Here is a 17,262-nt window from a genome sequence, read left to right as displayed (position 1 = left end):
TAATCCTAGGTCCTGAGCTCCGCATCAGGCTCCCTGCTCAGCCTGCTTCTCCCTCTCCCATGCCCCCTGCTTCTGTTCCCTCTCTCTGTCAAATAAATAAACAAGATCTTTAAAAATAAAAAATAAAGTCCACTTCAAATGCTACATCCTTTCTGCATCTTTTCCACATGCCTCATGCACCAGTGGGTCCCACAAGAGGAAGATGTGTGTGTTGGGGTTTATCACTGATGTGGTTCTGGAGTATAGGTGAGGTCGGGTGGGGTGGAGCCGGGAGCTGAGGACCAAGAAAGAATTCTTGAGACGATTTGGTGCAGAATGGTGGTTTATTAAAGCACCAGGACAGGACCTGTGGCCAGAAAGAGCTGGCCTATGAGGGGTGGTTGATTATAGACTGTAGGGTTGGGGGAGTAAGGAAAAAGGGAGGTTTCAAAGGATATTTACATGTTAAAGAAGACCTAGAAGATACCGCAGTCCTTGCCATTGTCAAGCTAAGGTTGTTTTCCCCCACTAGCAAGGTAGTTGGGAGATTTCCCAAAGTATGTCACACGTTTCCCCCCCAGGAGTGGGGGGAGGGAGGAGGCCGCAGGTGACAGCTCATGCTTGGTTTTCAGCCAGTCCTTCTGCTCCCTCATCACCCTCCAAGAAGCCTATAACAGGACATGTGTCCTTGAGCACCAATGTCCCTGTTGGCCTTGGGTTTCTCCTTCTCTTCAAGCATTTAAACAGATATAGTGCCTGTATGTCTACTCTGGAGGCCTGTGTGCTTTTGGGGAATAAAATCTAGGTGTTCTACATCCACAGCACATAATAATTATTCACTTAACGCATTTGTCCTCTAGCCAACCTGTGACATTCAGACACACTTCATAAGGATCTTACAGAGAAGAAAAGGGCAAAATGGTTGTCATGCTTTTTTAGTTTTCTCTCACTACTGCTAGTTATGAGTTGGCTTACAAGGCTAGCAAGCTAAAACAGCAAAAATGTCCCTTTGTTTAAAATGGACTTTATAGACAAAACCCTGAAATGAGGTTACATTTGGGTTTTCTCACCATACTCTTTCCCCTCTCTTGTCCTAATGGTCCACACCCTTGCCTGGATCCTTCCTTTTCTTCACTCACTGAGCTCTTGCCCTGCTCCCGTCGCTGACGCGCGGCGCCTTTTGGGGGTACTGAGCATCCCCAGCATTTATTAGGCAACGGGGAGCGGCAGACGCTGTTCGGGGCCAAGAGACCGACGTGAGCAGAGTCAGCCAAGGCCCTTCAGACTCGGGAACTTCCCCACCCGGTTTCCATGGACAAACGAGGGGCGCGTTGTCCGCAGACGGACAAGCAAACGGAAAGCCAGGAAGCAGCGCCCGGCTCCGAAAGGGGCCTCGTGCCCGGCTCCGACGGCGGCGGGACCCCGTGCCCGGCTCCGACGGGGGGACCTCGTGCCCGGCCCCCGGCGCTCCGAGAGCCGAGAGCGGGCCCTGGGGAGACTCGGGCAAGATGGAGGCGCCGTCCCGGCCCGCGGTCTCTCCGCTCGCCGCACGCCGCCTTCCCAGCGGAGCGGAGGGCGGGCCCCGCCAGGGCAAGGCGGGAGCCGAGCTCCCTGCGGCCGCCCGAGTCCCGCCGTCGCGCCCGTTTCCTCCGCCTTTGTGCGCGGACGGCCGCCTTTTCCTCGGGGCCCGGAGAAACCCGCAGCGCGGACCGCCAGGAGCGCGACCCGCGGCCGGGGGGCTGCCAAGAGGTCTGCGGGGCGGGAGCTCCGAGAGGCTGAGGAGCCGGCGGGCCCCAGGCGGACACCCAGCGGGCGGAGGCCGGGCGGCGGGAACCGGGCGCCTCCCGAGCCCGGCCTCCGGCGCGCGGAGAAGGGGCCAGGCGTGGGGGGGGAGACCCGAGGACGGGGGGGATCCGGGGAGGGGGCGAGGGGTGATGGACAGTCGGTGTCCTCCAATGGCGTCCTCCTCCGGGCGCAGCGCAGGCCAGTGAGCGGAGCGCGGGGGCGGGGCCGGGGGCGGGCGCGCGGCGCGCAGGGGCCGGGGGCGCGGGCGCGGGCGGCGACGAGGACCGGGCGCTGTCGGGAGCCGAGCGGAGCGCAGTGGGGACGGCGGCCCGGGGCGCAGCGGCGGCGGCGGCGGGGGACGATGGCAGCGCCCGCGGGAGTCGCGGCGGGGCGGGCAGACGCTGCCCGCAGGCGCTGGCTGTGGTCGCTGTTGGCGGCGGCGCTCGGGCTGTGTGAGTGGTGCCGCGGCCGGGGCGGGGTGGGGGGGGACGGCGGGGCGGGGGGAGGGGCGCGGCGGGGCGGGGGGAGGGGCGCCGAGGGGGGAGGGCGCGGAGGGGGCTCCCGGGGCCTGCGGCTGCGGGGCGAGGGGCGGGCTCCCCGCCTTGCTCCCGCCCGCCCTGCCCGCGTGTGGCCCGGGGGCGGCCCGGCCCCGCTCCGGGGGTTCGGGTTCGGGCGGCCCGGGGTGGCGCGGTCGCCGCCTGTGGGCGCCGGCGGCAGGTCGCGGGGTTCCTTGCGCGGGGCCTTTGTGGGCGGTTTTGTCGGCCTGAGGGAACGTTTGGTCTCGCCTCGGAGGTGCGGTTCGGTCGAGTCGGGCTCGCCCGCAGGCCCCGACCCGCCGCCGTCCCCGTTTCTCTCGTTCGCGAAGCGCCGGGTGCGTGGCAGCGTCTGCGCTCGGGCTTTCCCGGCGGGGCGGCCCTTGCTGTGGTCTCCGGACCCGGGCGGGCTCGTTCGCGGGGCGATCCGGGGGGGGCCGTCTTGGGGGGGGGGATTCGGGGGGGGTGGAAATCCCGGCGGCGGCGACGCGCCGAGGCCTCGCCTCGCCTCCGCGGGTCCGCAGGTCTGTGCTCCGTCTCGTCTCCTCTGAGGAGGGGTTCAGAGTGCGGCCCGGGGGGTGAGACCGGGTCTGGGTTTTCAGTGTTACTTGCTTATTTGACAGAGAAGAGCACAAGTTGGCAGAGGGGGAGGGGGACGCAGGCTCTCCGCCGAGCGGAGAGCCCGATGCGGGGCTCGATGCGGGGCTCGATCCCATGACCCTCAGGAAGACCTGAGCGGGAGGCAGAGGCTTGACCCACGGAGCCACCCAGGCGCCCCCAGCCCTTGTGTTTTAAGCCACAAGTGAGGAAATAGACTGAAAATGAGGGGATGAGAAGTGCTGTGCTCCGACGGGCGGGGTCGGGCGCTGCTCCTGAGGGCGCGGCCCTGAGGCGGTCTCGTCAGGCGGTCTCGTCGGGCTCGAGCAACGCCCGCAGGACGAAACACTGGGTGTTCGTGGGGTCCTGTGGAGGACGGTCAGAACAGCAGCTTCGCGGCTCGGACGCGCCCCGCGCCGCAGTCGGGGAAGAGGGTGGACAGGAGGCTGTCTCATGAAGCAGTGGCTCGTGCTGGCTTAATTTTGGAAGACTTGGCAAAAACTTGCCCTCGTCTTCAAAATCCCCTTTTCTGGCCGTAGACGGCGCACAGAGAGCAGTCCACCTCCGTAGAACACCTTGCAGAGTTCGGTCGGGATACCGTTATCCGGCAAACATTTATTGAGCACCAGAAGTGCTCCGGGAAGGACAGCCCCTGCCCTCCGTACTTTACCTCAGTGGGAGAAGCACCGGCGGTGACTTGAGAAACCCCCGTGGAGAGCCGTGTGCCCCGAGATCCCTGAGGAGGGCCCTCCTCCCACACTGGACGGGGCGCCGGAGGAAGACACGCTTCGCTGAGTAGGCGTGGGGCAAGGAAACGGGGTCCTCAATGGACCTGTGGGTCGGTCACTGCGGTGGGAGGTCGGAGTTACCCGGCGAGGGAGGTGGGGCAGTTGAGGCGGGAGAGCCAGCAGAGGCAGTAACTCCCTAGGGACCGAGTCTGCCTATGTGAGGCTGGACGAAGGATTTCGTTCTCTGTGGGGACGCCAGGGATGGGTTGGAGTGGAGAGACGGAAGAAACCAGAGGCTTTAATAATCCGGAGGAGACCGGAGACGTGGATTAAAGCTGGGAGCTAGCTGTGAAAGGGGGACAGGCTGGTGAGCTCGTTAGAAAGTACGTTGGATCGGGCTTGCACGTTGATTTGCTTGAGCGAAGGGTGATCCTCAGGTTCGGGGCTAGGGAGGCTGGGCCCATTTTTGGCAAGTGGGGCTTCTCACAGATGAATGTGGGATTGAGGGAGCAGTGATGACGAAGTTACGTTCGGGTTTGGTGAGTTCCAGATGCTGCTGAGACATCCTAATAGAAGTGGGCGGACGACGGTGGGATAGGTAGGCCTGGAGGTGAGAAAGTTCGGGCTGGAAATACAGATTTGGAAGGTATCATGTAGTTAGTAGTTAGAGCTGTGGATTGTTTCGATGAGGTCACCACCAAGTGTGTTGAAGGAAATAGAGAGAGCCAGGGACAGAGCCGGGGGTACGTGGAACCGAGAAGGAGGTCCGATGAGTACACGAACTGAAAGAATGAGGCGTCTTAGAAATCAAGAGGGAATGAAGTTTTTTTTTTTTTTCCTTAAGATTTTATGTATTTATTTGACAGAGAGAGGTCACAAGTAGGCAGAGAGGCAGGTAGGGCAGGGGGAGCAGGCGCTCTGCTGAGGAAAGAAGCTTAACCCCATGGAGCCACCCAGGCACCCCAAGAGGGAATGAAGTTTTAAGCAAGAGGGAGTGGTTAACCGTGTCAGAAGCAATGAAATAGGAGGAGGGTTCACTGGGTTGGCCAATTGTCGTGTCTTTGGCAGCCCATCTGTAGGAGTGAACACACAGGGCGCCTGGGGGGCTCCGTGGGTTAAGCCTCTGCCTTCGGCTCAGGTCACGATCCCAGGACCATCCTGGGATCGAGTTCCCCATCAGGCTCTCTGCTCACCCCACCCCCCACCTCTCTGCCTACTTGCGCTCTCCCTCTCTCAAATAAATAAATAAATAAATAAAAAGTGTAAAAAGCAGAAGGGAGCGAGCACACAGTGTATGAAGCCTGGATCTCAGAAATCCGCACCACCCTCCTCAGTAAGCGGCACTGCCACTCACCTTACTGCTTGGCCCAGGAGCCTAGGGTCCACCTGCAGTTCCTCCCGGTCCTTCATCAGGCCCCACATCTGCAAAATGTGCAGACACAGCAAGAGGAAACACAAGCAGGGGAGTGGGAGTGGGAGAAGCGGGCTTCCCACTGAGTGGAGAGCCCAATGCAGGACGCGGGGCTCCATCCCAGGACCCTGAGATCATGACCTGAGCCGAAGGCAGAGGCCTAACGACAGCCCCCCAGGAGCCCCTGCAAGAATGATTTTTATGAAAATGGAATCAGATCATTTTGCTTTCCTGTTAAAAAGCCTTAATGGCTTCTCCTTACACTCCGAATGGCGCATGAGCTTCTCCCCATGGGCTGCAGTGCTCTGCGGGATCTGGTTTCTGCCTCTCTGCCTTCCACTTATGCCTGCCCTTGTGCTGCACCACCGTCTTCTGCTCTTCGACGTTTGTTTCCGGCTCTGCTCCCGTGCACCTGCGGTTCTTGCCGCCTCTTCCTGCTCTTTCCCCGGAATGCCGGGAGCTGTCTCCTCCTCATCCGCAAGGGCATAATTTCGCTTTTCCAGAGGCCTCCTTCCAGCCACCTGCCCAGAGGAGTTCCCAGTTGTCATTTTCTGGTCCTTTGTTTTCTTCTTTGTTGTAATTTGTAACTACTTGGTTTTTCTTTTTTCCTCTCTGAGAATTCAGGACAGAGACAGTCTTTGTCTTATTTATAGAAATATTCTTAGTGCTGGGACACCGGTGGCTCAGTCGGTTAAGCATCTGCCTTCAGCTTGGGTTATGATCCCCAGATGGTGGGATTGAGTCCTGCGTTGGGCTCCTTGCTCGGCAGCGAGTCTGCTTCTCCCTCTGCCTGCTGCTCCCCTACGTGTGCTCTTTTTCTCGCTGACAAATAAATAGATAAAATCTTTTGAAAAAACTTATTAAAGAAATATTCCTAGTGCTTAGCACAGTGGATATGATGGACGCTAATGTTTGTTAAAGGGCAATGAGGCACAGGTATGTCTCCATAACAGTTTGTTAGTAGTTTGAAGTAAATAGGAATTAGCCTGGCATATGGTGGGTACCCAATAAATGTGTCTTGAAAAAAGGAATCTTTTTCCCAAGTGTGAATTTATGTATTATCTGGTTATTTTCATTCTTTAAATACCATTTCATATTTCTTCAGAAATGTATGCAGTGAGGGGCACCTGGGTGGCTCAGTCGTTAAGCGTCTGCCTTAGACTCAGGTCATGATCCCAGGGTCCTGCGATCGAGCCCCACATTGGGCTCTCTGCTCGGCAGGGAACCTGCTTCCTCCTCTCTCTCTCTGCCTGCCTTTCTGCCTGCTTGTGATCTCTGTCTGTCAAATAAATAAACAAAATCTTTAAAAAAAAAAAAAAAGAGGGACACCTGGTGGCTCAGTGGGTTGAGCAGCTGCCTTCGGCTCAGGTCATGATCCCAGCGTCCTGGGATCGAGTCCCATATCGGGCTCCTTGCTCGGCGGGGAGCCTGCTTCTCCCTCTGCCTCTGCCTGCCATTCTGTCTGCCTGTGCTCACTCTCTCCCCCTCTCCCTCTGTCTCTGACAAATGAATAAATAAAATCTTTAAAAAAAAAAAAAAAAGAAATGTATGCAATGAATTAACATTCTTCAACTACTTCAACTACTGGTTTCAGAATTAGTAGTTATTATATATATTTAAATTTTTTTTATCATGTTTGTTGTAGCCCTCAAGTGTTTCATCAATAGGACTTTTATCTGATGCTTGTTGACAAAATTCAGACTTGAGACACTACTTCTTCAGTCAGAAAGCCACAAATTTCAGTACTAATTCCCTCAGCTTTGTTCTTATTTACCAGTTGGGTTACTAAAACAAACATTCCAGGGGTGTCTGGGCGGCTCAGTCGTTAAGCATCTGCCTTACACCTCAGGTCATGATCCCAGGGTCCTGGGATCTGCCCCCAGCAGATCCCTCTCCTTGCTTGTACTCTCTCTTTCTAATAAATAAATAAATAAATAAAATCTTGAAGAAAGTTAAAAAATAACTTAGCCCTTAAAAAAAATTCTGTCACTTGTTTTTACCCTTACTCTAGGATAGTCACTAGGCTCAGAGACTGCCAAAAGAAGAAATAAAGACGAATCTTAAGTGAAAGAGAGATCTATGTGAAAAGTACGTGAAATGAAGATTTGTGTTTTTATAGAGCACAGGCACTAAATGAACACCTGTTGGGTGCCCTGTGTCATTTTAATTCTGGGGATGCTGTAGGGAGACTGGATTCTACACAATGCACATACTGAAAATGAATAGTAAAGACCGATTAAATTCCTGGCAGTCACCACTTTAAAGAAAATGATTCACCTGTTTAGGAAAATATGATTCACATGTTATAAAACTTTGCAGAATTAAAAAAAAAAAACTTTAGAACACTTATTTTTATTACAAAATAGATATTTTTTAAATTTACAAAGGATACACTGGGATTTCATTAATGGCTGATCTTTCCTACTGAGTTTTTAAAATGTGCTTTGATTGGGGAAGACTTTTTTCAAAAATATTATTGCATGCCCTCCATCTAGAAATGCTGGCCTAAAAACGTTAAAAAAATGTTTTTTATCAAAATTAAGAAATGGTCAAACATTAAGGAGCACAGTGTTGAATTATGTCACTTTAAAATAATCTTGTGCTTTTTCTAGATAGCACCTAAAAAAGCGAAGGTGCTGTATCATAGACTAAGCCTCAGGGAGAACTTTATATGACCCTGTACCAGACGGTATCTTACAGTTACTCCCTCTCCAGTCACATCCAGGTTATATTTGCTAAATATTCTTCTTCAAAGGGTGTTGCTCAGAAACACTGGTAAAGGACTCCATTTCCTCAGAGAAGAATGTGTTAAGATGCAAATATTTGAGATCCCCTAAATGGCCAAGAATGGCAGAGAGAGAATGAGTATATAAGGAAGGAGAAATTTTGAGTTAATTAACTGATACTATATCTGCCTGTATAGATACAGATACGGATCCTGTGTGTCTCTTCTGTCAGGTATAGTTCCTGTTTCTTAGCCCTTAGAAATTGGGATATAGGGCTGGCAGGGGGGCTCAGTCGTTAAGCGTCTGCCTTTGGCTCAGGTTGTGTCCCAGGGTCCTAGGATCGAGCCCGCATCGGGCTCCCTGCTCAGTGGGAAGCCTGCTTCTCCCTCTTCCACTCCCCCTGCTTGTGTTCCCTCTCTGTATCTCTGTCAAATAAATAAAATCTTAAAAAAAAAAAATCTGGATATAAAACCAGTTTCATGTTACTGATGTTGCTCTGCCCTCATTGGCTGAGTGCTTCCTATGTGCTAAGCCTTTACTAAGCAACTTACATGCCTTATCTCATTGACTATTCTGGGTGATAATCACTGTTTTTCTTTTTTAAAGATTTTATTTATTTATTTGACAGAAATGCAGAGAGCAAGGAAACACAAGCAGGGGGAGTGGGAGAGGCAGAAGCAGGCCTCAATCCCAGCAGCCTGGGGTCATGACCTAAGCCAAAGCCAGCCACCCAGGCGCCCAATAATCACTATTTTTCTGAATTTTACAGATGAGGAAGCTAAGAATCTGGTAGGTTGTGTAACTTGTCCAAGGTCACAAAAAACTAATACAGGATAGAGCTGGGACTCAAAGTATCTATATGCAGCCTCTCTGCCATATTGCAGAATTTCTCCTTCAGGGTCCAGCCATTTTTTAGGAGGCTTTTGGCATCTCTGAAATGTTTTCAGAGAGTCTTTATTCTGCCCCGGGGTGTCCAGTCTACTTCCCTTCATCGTTCCCTTCATGGTAACGTTTGTGCAAGAACTGTGATGGCTGGGCCCCTGCTGCCTGCTGTGGAGACAGCTGCCGTGTTGGAGGCATCCTTGCTAGCGGCAGAGTCTGAGCCCCCAGTGCTCCGACTGCCTCACAGCATTTGTAATGCTGTGGTTTTTCTAGATTCTTTTCACTCTTACACTGATCTGCCTGGGACACCGCATGACTCCGTTTAACCATGCATCTGACACCACGCTAGGCTCTGAAAGGTCCCTTGCCCCCTCGTCAGGAGGCATGACCTAGGGACCACGCCACTGAGCCTTACCTTTCTGCTTGGGTTGCATCCTCCCCTGGAGTCTGTGCAGGTCAGTCTACGCGAAGACTTCTGGCAGGCTCGCCCCGCAGGACATCCACACAGGCTCTGGGTCTTCGCACGGGAGGCTCCTTCCTTGCTGGCACCTTTGCCGAGCCCCCTAACCCCCCAGTAGAGGCTCCGAAGCTTGGCCACCTTGCTGCCCGCCGCGAGCCGGAGGTCAAGCCTTGGGCTCGTACCCTGTGGGCACTGGCTCTTAGCCACTTCCAGCTCTGCAGAGTTCAATTTCTTTTCCCCCCAGTGACTGAGAGTGGGAGAACTGGTGAGGGTTGCTGAGTTTTACACCGCAGCGAAAAGAGAGCGTGTCCTGACCGTAAGCAGAGGTGGTACCGACTGTAACCAGGCCCGAGTATACGGAGCTCCGAACAGAACATGCTGAGGGCCCATTTCTTGTCCTCATTTCACATCGTAGGGCCACAGTCTCTGATCCGTGATTTCAAATCCCCACATCTCTGAAAGCTGAAACTTTCCCCCTACTTTTGATAACAAACGCCTGTGGCTGTAAAATTTGAGCTGTACTAAGGAGAGACTATTTTTAGTCATGATCCCACTTGGTGTGATTAATCCTGTGTTTCACTACAGAAGTACTCACGCGTTTGATTGTGGGATGCTGCCTTGGACCCTGCTGAGGCTGGTAGATGATATAAAGTGTATGCATTATATTGATTTTTGTTTTAATCTGGAAAATTCTACATCTGAAACACATCTGACACCAAGGGGTTTCGATGAGAGGTTGTGGGCCTGTGCAGTATCAGCTCTCTGACATTTTTTTCTACTCTTACAAATACTAAGAACTACAAAATTCATTTTTAGTTCTTTAAATGTTTTTGGTACATCAAGTCAAGCCACTGAAATGGCTTCATTCAAATTCCTTTCTTAATTGATGGTGGTTTGGGCCTGTTCCCCCATTATTGAGGGGTTCTGGGTCTGTAAACTGGCTCAAGTCTGGGAATTGAGGGGATGTAAATTTCTGTTTTTATGACTATTTGTTTAAGGTCTTACTTATTTGTCAGAGAGAGCACAAGCAGAGAGAGGGAGAAGCAGACTTCCCACTGCGCAGGGAGCCCGGCACAGGGCCGATCCCAGGACCCTGGGATCAGAGTAGGTCCTGAGGAGAATTAGCAGTGTCCCTCAGGGCGACTGCCTCAGGAGAGGGCGTCCCAGTTTCCTCAGTTTGGGCAAAGCACCAGTAGTCTCCTCGGACAGGAGTAGAGGCGTTGTTTTCCTGGCAGAGAAGACTGCTCCGTGTTCAGGGGTTCAGCAGCTCCACGTTCATCAGGTCCCAGCTTTCAGGGTCTGTTCCTTCCTGATCAGTGTCTTCACTTTAACAGTAGATGTCCCCTGTGGTTGGGAATTCAGTTTGCTTTGTCACTTAGCCACGCTCAGGACGAGGTTCTGGGTTTGGTTTTCAGCAGTCTCAGCTCTGTGGCTAAAGGAGATAAGGGCCTCTTTTAGGATAGACGGAGAAGTTTCTGACCATTTATTCAGAACTTGAATTTGGCATTGGAATCCCTGAGCTCCTATGTCCCTTTCCCCACCTTATCTAGTGACATTAGGAACAGTCAACCAGTGTCCTCATTTTCATGAGTTTGATGAATGTTGAAAGCCAAGATGATACATGACAGTAATGAATTAAAAAAGATAAACCGTATCTCCAGTTGCTGACTTCCCCTGACGGGAAGCAGTTCTGTTCTTTTCTCCACGTGAACACTTCCTCTTCCCCTCTCAAGTCGGTGATGTCTGACTGTGGCCACACTTGGGTAAAGGCCATCTGATATTGCCAAATCCAGTGACCTGTTCCAGACCTTTTCTTTCTGGACTTCTTTGCTTTCCGTGACATTGTTAACAAGTCAGATCTTACTTGCTTTGTCTTTGTGACATGACTTCTGGTTCCCATCGCTCCTCCCAGTCTGCTAAGTCCCACCGTTGGTTTCCCATAGGTTCTGCGCTCCGCCCTCTGGTCGCGTCACCGTGTGCTCCTCGTGGGTGATCGTCTCCACTTTTGTTCTTTTTACCAAACCCATATTCATTAGATCTAGGCATTCAGTAAGGGTTTGTAAACGGTGACGCCTAAATAGGTCTCCATGACTCTGAACTGCAGACTCTTCCCCACTGTCCGTGTCCATTACAATGTCCAGACGTACCCCAAACTTTGTATGTTGGAAGCTCTCTCCACATATCTGTTGTTCCCCACACTGAGCCTCCGCTCTACCCCCCCCCATTGTTTCCTGCTGTCCCCTTTGCCTTTCCCTCAGTCACCCAAGACCAGCGCTTGAGCATCATCTCAGACTCCTCCCTTTCCCTCACACGCCATGGATTTAAATCAGTCTCGCCAGTCAGTGTTTCCCTTCTGTCTCTGAATCGGCCCCTTCCTTTCCATTGTGCTTGGATGAGCGCCGGTCATTTGGGTCATTTGAAGTCCGGGCTACTGTAGGAGCCTCCTAATTGGTTTCCTGAGGCTGCATGTTCCCCTCAGGTCTCCCCTCCCAGCTGCTGCCAGAGGGATCGTTCCTGGGCAGGTGTAATCCTGCCACTCCTGTGCCAAACCCTCCATCCCTGCTCCCTCTAGGATGAGCTCAGGCCCTTGGCTTGACTCCTGTCCTGCCCCAACCCCTGCCGTCCCTTCCTTGCGCTTTGTTGGCTATTTGCATGTTCCTGCACGTTACGAGTTCTGTCCTCCTGGTTTTATGTACGACACACGCACTCTCCTGCCCAGGTGCCCTTCGTGTTTATGTACCTGCCTAACTCTTAGCCGGTCTGCAGCGCTCGTATCTGCAGGTACCCCCAGCTAAAGCCAAGTAGCCTGTGTCTGAGCTTCCTCTCTGTCACTTTACATAAAATTATCTTTGTTTATTTTTTAAAGATTTTATTTATTTGAGAGAAAGCGCACAAGGGGCTTGAGAGAAGGGACAGAGGCAGAGGGAGAAGCAGACTTCCCGCTGAGCAGGGAGCCTGCCGTGGGGGTTCGATCCCACGGGGGGTCGATTCTGGGAACCTGAGATCATGACCTGAGGTGAAGGCAGACCCTTAACCGACTGAGCCACGCAGGCGCCCCAGAAATTAACTTTTTATAGGATTGCCTCTCCACATGCAGAAACTGTGTCTTAGAAATCTCTAGGTCTCCCAACACTTAGGGCAGTGTCTAGAACATGGTAAGTGTTTAGTAGATACCTGGTGAACTGTTAAACCAAAACCCAGGTGGGAACTATAAACCTTAGAGCAGAAAGCTGTGAAAATAAGAAGGCAGGTCCGCCTAGGCCTTGGGACTTGAAGATGCAGGGAGTCCAGACACTGGGTTTGACAGTGATAGGGCTCAGGGGAAACTAACCCAGCCCTCAGGGGCGTGATGCCCAGCCAGAGCTTGGTGGCTTACTACCTCACGGAGAGCATGATGAATGCTGGGGGCTAGGATGGTGAGTGGTCAGGTTGGTGACCTTCTTCCCCCATGCAAGGCGGACTGCTCTCCCAAGACTGCCCAGGGAAAATGGGACCAGCTCAGAGGACGTTCAGCGAGTGACTAATGGCTGTGGTCATGAAGCCCAAGTAGTCTGAGACAGCTTTCTCTCCAGGGCAGTGACGTGGTTTGAAGTGGTGGGGTTCAGAGTCCAGGGCCAAGAAAGAATGCTTGAGACATCTTGGGTGCAAAAGGGTGGTTGTTTTGAAGCCTGGGGACAGGACCATTGCGCAGGAAGAGCTGCACCAGGGCCGTGAGGAGGGGCCGGTTATAAACTTCGTGGGCCTGGGGACATGAGCACAAAGGGAGGTGTCCAGAAGGACTTTCACAGGCTGAAGAAGACTCCCAGGATCCTCTTGTCAAGCTAAGGTGGTTTTTCCCTTTAGCAAAGGGTAAGACAGTGGGGACTACCTGGACGAGTGTTCTACTCTGCCTCTCTCCAGTATTTGTCATCCGGCCGCAGGGGACAAGAATTTTAATTTCTTTGTTTCCCACACTAGTAGGAATAGAACTGAGGGGTGCCTTGGATTGGCTGCTTCACGCTTCTCACTGGAGAGTGCTAAACTGTGCTGATCGTCACCCTGTAGACATGGAGAGACCACCTAGAAACCTTGACTGGACGGTACACTGTCCTAAATCTTGAGAGTTTCCCTAGACAAAGAGCCGGTCATTTTTTTTTTTTAAGATTTTATTTATTTATTTGAAAGAGATCACAAGGAGGCAGAGAGAGAGGAGGAAGCAGGATCCCCACTGAGCAGAGAGCCTGACGCGGGGCTCGATTCCAGGACCCTGGGATCATGACCTAAACCGAAGGTAGAGGCTTTAACCCACTGAGCCACCCAGGTGCCCCGAGAGCCTGTCATTTAGAGCGGATTCTGTACAGATGAACACGGAGTGTTGTTGATACTTCTCATTTCAAAATCCATTGACCTCTTTGTTTTTCTTTAAATAATTGAGTTTTTATCAGATTTCAGGATATTTCCTATGTTAATGTTACCTGGAAAAAACACTGGACTTAGGAGTCAGGATGCACAGAAGTAAACACAAGTGTGACCCAGAGTGCAGCAGGCATGTTCCCGCTAACCCCGCTCTTGCCGATCTCCTTTGCCTTTGGTAGTACTCTCCCTGCTGTTCGTAGCTGAGAGTGTTCTGTTTTTGCCTTCTGTCTCTTCTTTCTTGGCCCTCCTACTAGAGTGAACCTACACCAAGACCCAGAAAAGTACCTAGGACAGAGGAGGAATCCAGTAGATGTCTGTTGGATGTATTTTTGGTCACCATGTAGCAAAGTATTGTTATACTTTATTAAAGTTTATTAGTTCAAAGTCTTGAAATACATGAGCTCTCTGAATTTTTAAAATAAAAATGAAAACTTCCTAACATTTTAAGGTATAATGAATGTACCTTCTAAAAATGTGGTAGCTTTGCAATTCGCAGTAGGTGTTGCCTCACATAGGCGCTGCCTTGGCGCCCCCACAAAGCCTCGGGGAACCCACAGAGTGGCTGGAGAGCTGGGGAACGCAGTAGAGTTGTTCTCTGTCATATCCCTGTTGATCACCGTCACTTGCAGGGCGTCCCCGGGTGTATGCTCTCTCTGGAGTTGTTTCTTAGGGCTCAGAGCAAGAAACATCTGCTATTCTGTCTCTCCTGCCCTCTTGTCTTTTTTTTTTTGAAGATTTTATTTATTTATTTGACAGACAAAGATCACAAGTAGGCGGCGGAGGGGGAGCAGGCTCCCCGCTGAGCAGAAAGTCTGATGGCGGGCTCGATCCCAGGACCCTGAGATCATGACCTGAGCCGAAGGCAGTGGCTTTTACCTACTGAGCCACCCAGGCGCCCCTCCCTCTTGTCCTTCTGAACCTTGTCATTACCCAGAAAAATGCACCAACTCCCAAATCTCACCCTATTCTACACAATCTCCTTCTTCGAGTCTGACTTCAGTACTCTCCGGGACTCATGTCTGATACTTCCCCACTCTCTCATTTACGTTGGCCACTTCCTGGCTGCTCGTCTCTCCCTCTCCAGCCTGGACTCTGTGGTCCGTTGTTAGGCTCAGTCCCTTGCACAACTCCTGCCTTCCTTTCCTTCGGTCCCTTCACTGTATTCCATGAGGCCTACAGCCTTGGGGAAGCTCCTGCCGTCTCTTCTCATCCACTCAGAGTTTGGTGGACAACTCAGTGTGGCCCCTCACCCTCCTGGTCCAGGTACCAGGCCCTTCCCCACGGCGGGCTTGGGCCCCTCAGACGATGCGGCCGAAATTCACCATGGGAAATTTCTGGGCCAAGAATGTATTGCCTGCACTCTGTGTGCTAGAGTTGGCAGCATGACCAGTCATCCGTACTTTGTTCCGGAGCATTCCCGGAGCTGCTAAGAAAAGTGCCGTTGTTGCTTTCAAGGGGCCTGCCTGTCGCTCACCTCCACCTGTGGGTGAGATGGCCACAGGCAGCTTGAATTTGCCGCCCCAGTGTTTACAACCTGCTCTGTTCTTTGATCTGTTACGAATGTGGTCTGCCTTTGATCATCAACACAGACTACGCTGGCAAAGAACGTAACGGAAACGTTTCATCGAACAACTTCTGTCAGCAGCCTAGTTCAGGGAAGCGATACTTGGAAAGGGTTGTTGAAGTGATAGGCAGCCCGTTTACTTCTGTAGTGGTTCCCTGTTTTATCCTTGGTTTGACTTTGTGCTTGGACACCTGTGTCTGGGCCCCTTACAGGACCGCTTTCTTTGAATTTGCCATGTGTCATGTTGCTAGCTTTTTTACTTACTTTTTTTTAAGGGTGTCTGGAGGGCTTGCTTTATAAAATTTACTATTTACTACTCTAAGTTTTTCCTGGCGACATGCCCCTTGCATTACTCAGCGGACCCTACCTGCAGAAGGTACCTGAGAAATCTCTCATAGAACACTGGGCAGGAGAAGCCTTGTTTCTGCCCATCTGTGTTCTGTTCTTCTACCCCGACATTGATCCTTTATTTTAACTTACATTTTCTCCGATTTCCATATTTTATTTAGTACCTATATTTATCTGTATTTATAGTAAGCAGCATCGACTCCTTCATATAAGTAAGCAGAGTATAAGTAAATAAACGTAACGATGCCTCTTGTTTCCTGTAGTCAAGCCGTACTGTTTTACTTTCCAGTGTTCTGATCCTGGTTAACTTGGCCTCTGTCTCTGGACTCTGCATGAACAATTGCTGAGCAGTCTTTATTACAGATTAGAATGCCTTCTGTTTTGAGAAAAACAGATGGATCTCACAGAGGTGGGCTGGGCGGCCTTCCTGGCCTCTCCTTCTAGCACGGTTACCATCCAGAAGCCGGCCGGCCCACTGGCGTCGCCGTCTGCAGCTGAGGGGCGACACTTCCTCTGTGGCATGTACAGTGAAGATGGTGGGAGTGACCGATGTCTGCACTCAAGGTGCCTATTTTTTTCTTAAGGTTTTATTTGAGAGAGAGCATGAGCAGGGGGCAGAGGGAGAAGCAGGCTCTCCGCTGAGCTGGGAGCCCAGCGTGGGACTCGGTATTGGGACCCTGGATCAGGACCTGAGCCAAAGGCGGACATGCTTAACCCACTGAGCCACCCATGTGCCCCTGCATTCAAGGTGCTTAGAGTCCGCTTGGAGAGAGCAGAGGTGCGTGAAATAAATGGGACCAACATTTCTGGACCCCTTACTAATGCAGCAGTTTTTCAGGAAGGACAGCTATCGTCTGTTTTGATAGGTACCTTTTAGAGCCCAGAAGCATTACATTGCACAAACATTCCTAAATGGTATTGCGACTGCTCATTTCTTTATCGGAGGCACGTGGGGAGCTGACCGTGGGCCAGGCATTCCTCTCAGCCCTTTACAGCCCGTTAGTGGGACATTAACTCATTTCACGCTTGTAACAACCCTGTGAGGTAGACACTATTATTAGAACATATTTATCGTAGAAGAAGCTGAGGGGTGCCTGGGTGGCTCAAAGTGTCTGCCTTCAGCTCGTGATCCCAGGGTCCTGGAATGGAGTTCTGTGTAGGGCTCCCTGCTCAGTGAGGATCTTGCTTCACCTTCCCTCCCTCTGCCCCTCACCCCTGCTCATAGGCTGTCTTTCTCTCTCTCTCTCTCTCAAATAAATAAATAATATCTTTTAAAAATTAAAAAAAAAAAGGCAGCTGAGACCCAAAGGGGTCTTTGCCCCAGGTTACGCATCATTGCGATTTCCTGCAGCCCTCTGGCTTCCACAGCAGCGCAGAAGCATGCTGGTAGCTTTTCAGCAGCAGTTGTGAGGTCCCTTCACAAAGTACCTTACGAGGGGCCCAACTTGTGATCTGTAAACAAATACGATCCATTAGAAAGTGGGACGCAATGAAGCCCCGGAGTTCGGTAGGAACGTGCACGTACACTGGAGGTGCGCCGGCCACATCCCTCGGAAGCAAGTTCACAGACGAGCCCTCACAGGGGTCCCCTTCATGGACGCCTTACAACAGCAAGTGAACGTCGTTCATTGAGATTGTTTCCTTTTTTTTTTTTTTTTTTTTTTTTAAGATTTTATTTATTTGAGAGAGAGGCAGTGAGAAAAAACACGAGCGAGGAGAAGTTCAGAGGGAGAAGCAGACTCCCCAAGGAGCTGAGAGCCAGATGCGGGACTCGATCCTGGGACTCCATCCTGGGACTCCGGGATCATGACCTGAGCCGAAAGCAGTCGTGCAACCAACTGAGCCACCCAGGCA

General features: G+C 51.8%; 1 protein-coding gene across 6 annotated transcripts in view; it reads left to right on the top strand.

The window, feature by feature from the left end:
- The first annotated feature begins 1,472 nt into the window (after positions 1–1,472).
- The window catches only part of MPZL1 (myelin protein zero like 1), a 53,371-nt gene continuing 37,581 nt past the window's right edge, over positions 1,473–17,262 (top strand). For 5 of the 6 annotated variants that reach the window (XR_006608882.1, XR_006608881.1, XR_006608883.1 and 2 more), the window contains exon 1: positions 1,473–1,728. Coding sequence is in view for 2 of the 6 variants with exons in the window: in XM_045087789.1 (XP_044943724.1) it covers positions 1,488–1,728 (241 nt within the window). In the remaining 4 variants the exon portion in view is untranslated. Of the gene's footprint in view, positions 1,729–15,926; positions 15,973–17,262 lie in introns of those variants that run through there. The other variant, XR_006608884.1, reaches the window with a different exon arrangement.

The sequence above is a fragment of the Mustela putorius genome, unplaced genomic scaffold (assembly GCF_011764305.1).
Source record: "Mustela putorius furo isolate JIRA1106 unplaced genomic scaffold, ASM1176430v1.1 tig00001451_pilon_pilon_pilon, whole genome shotgun sequence".
Taxonomy (NCBI): Eukaryota; Metazoa; Chordata; class Mammalia; order Carnivora; family Mustelidae; genus Mustela; species Mustela putorius.
The sequence above is the reverse complement of the archived record's forward strand: the minus strand, read 5'-3'. Positions and strand labels throughout refer to the sequence as shown.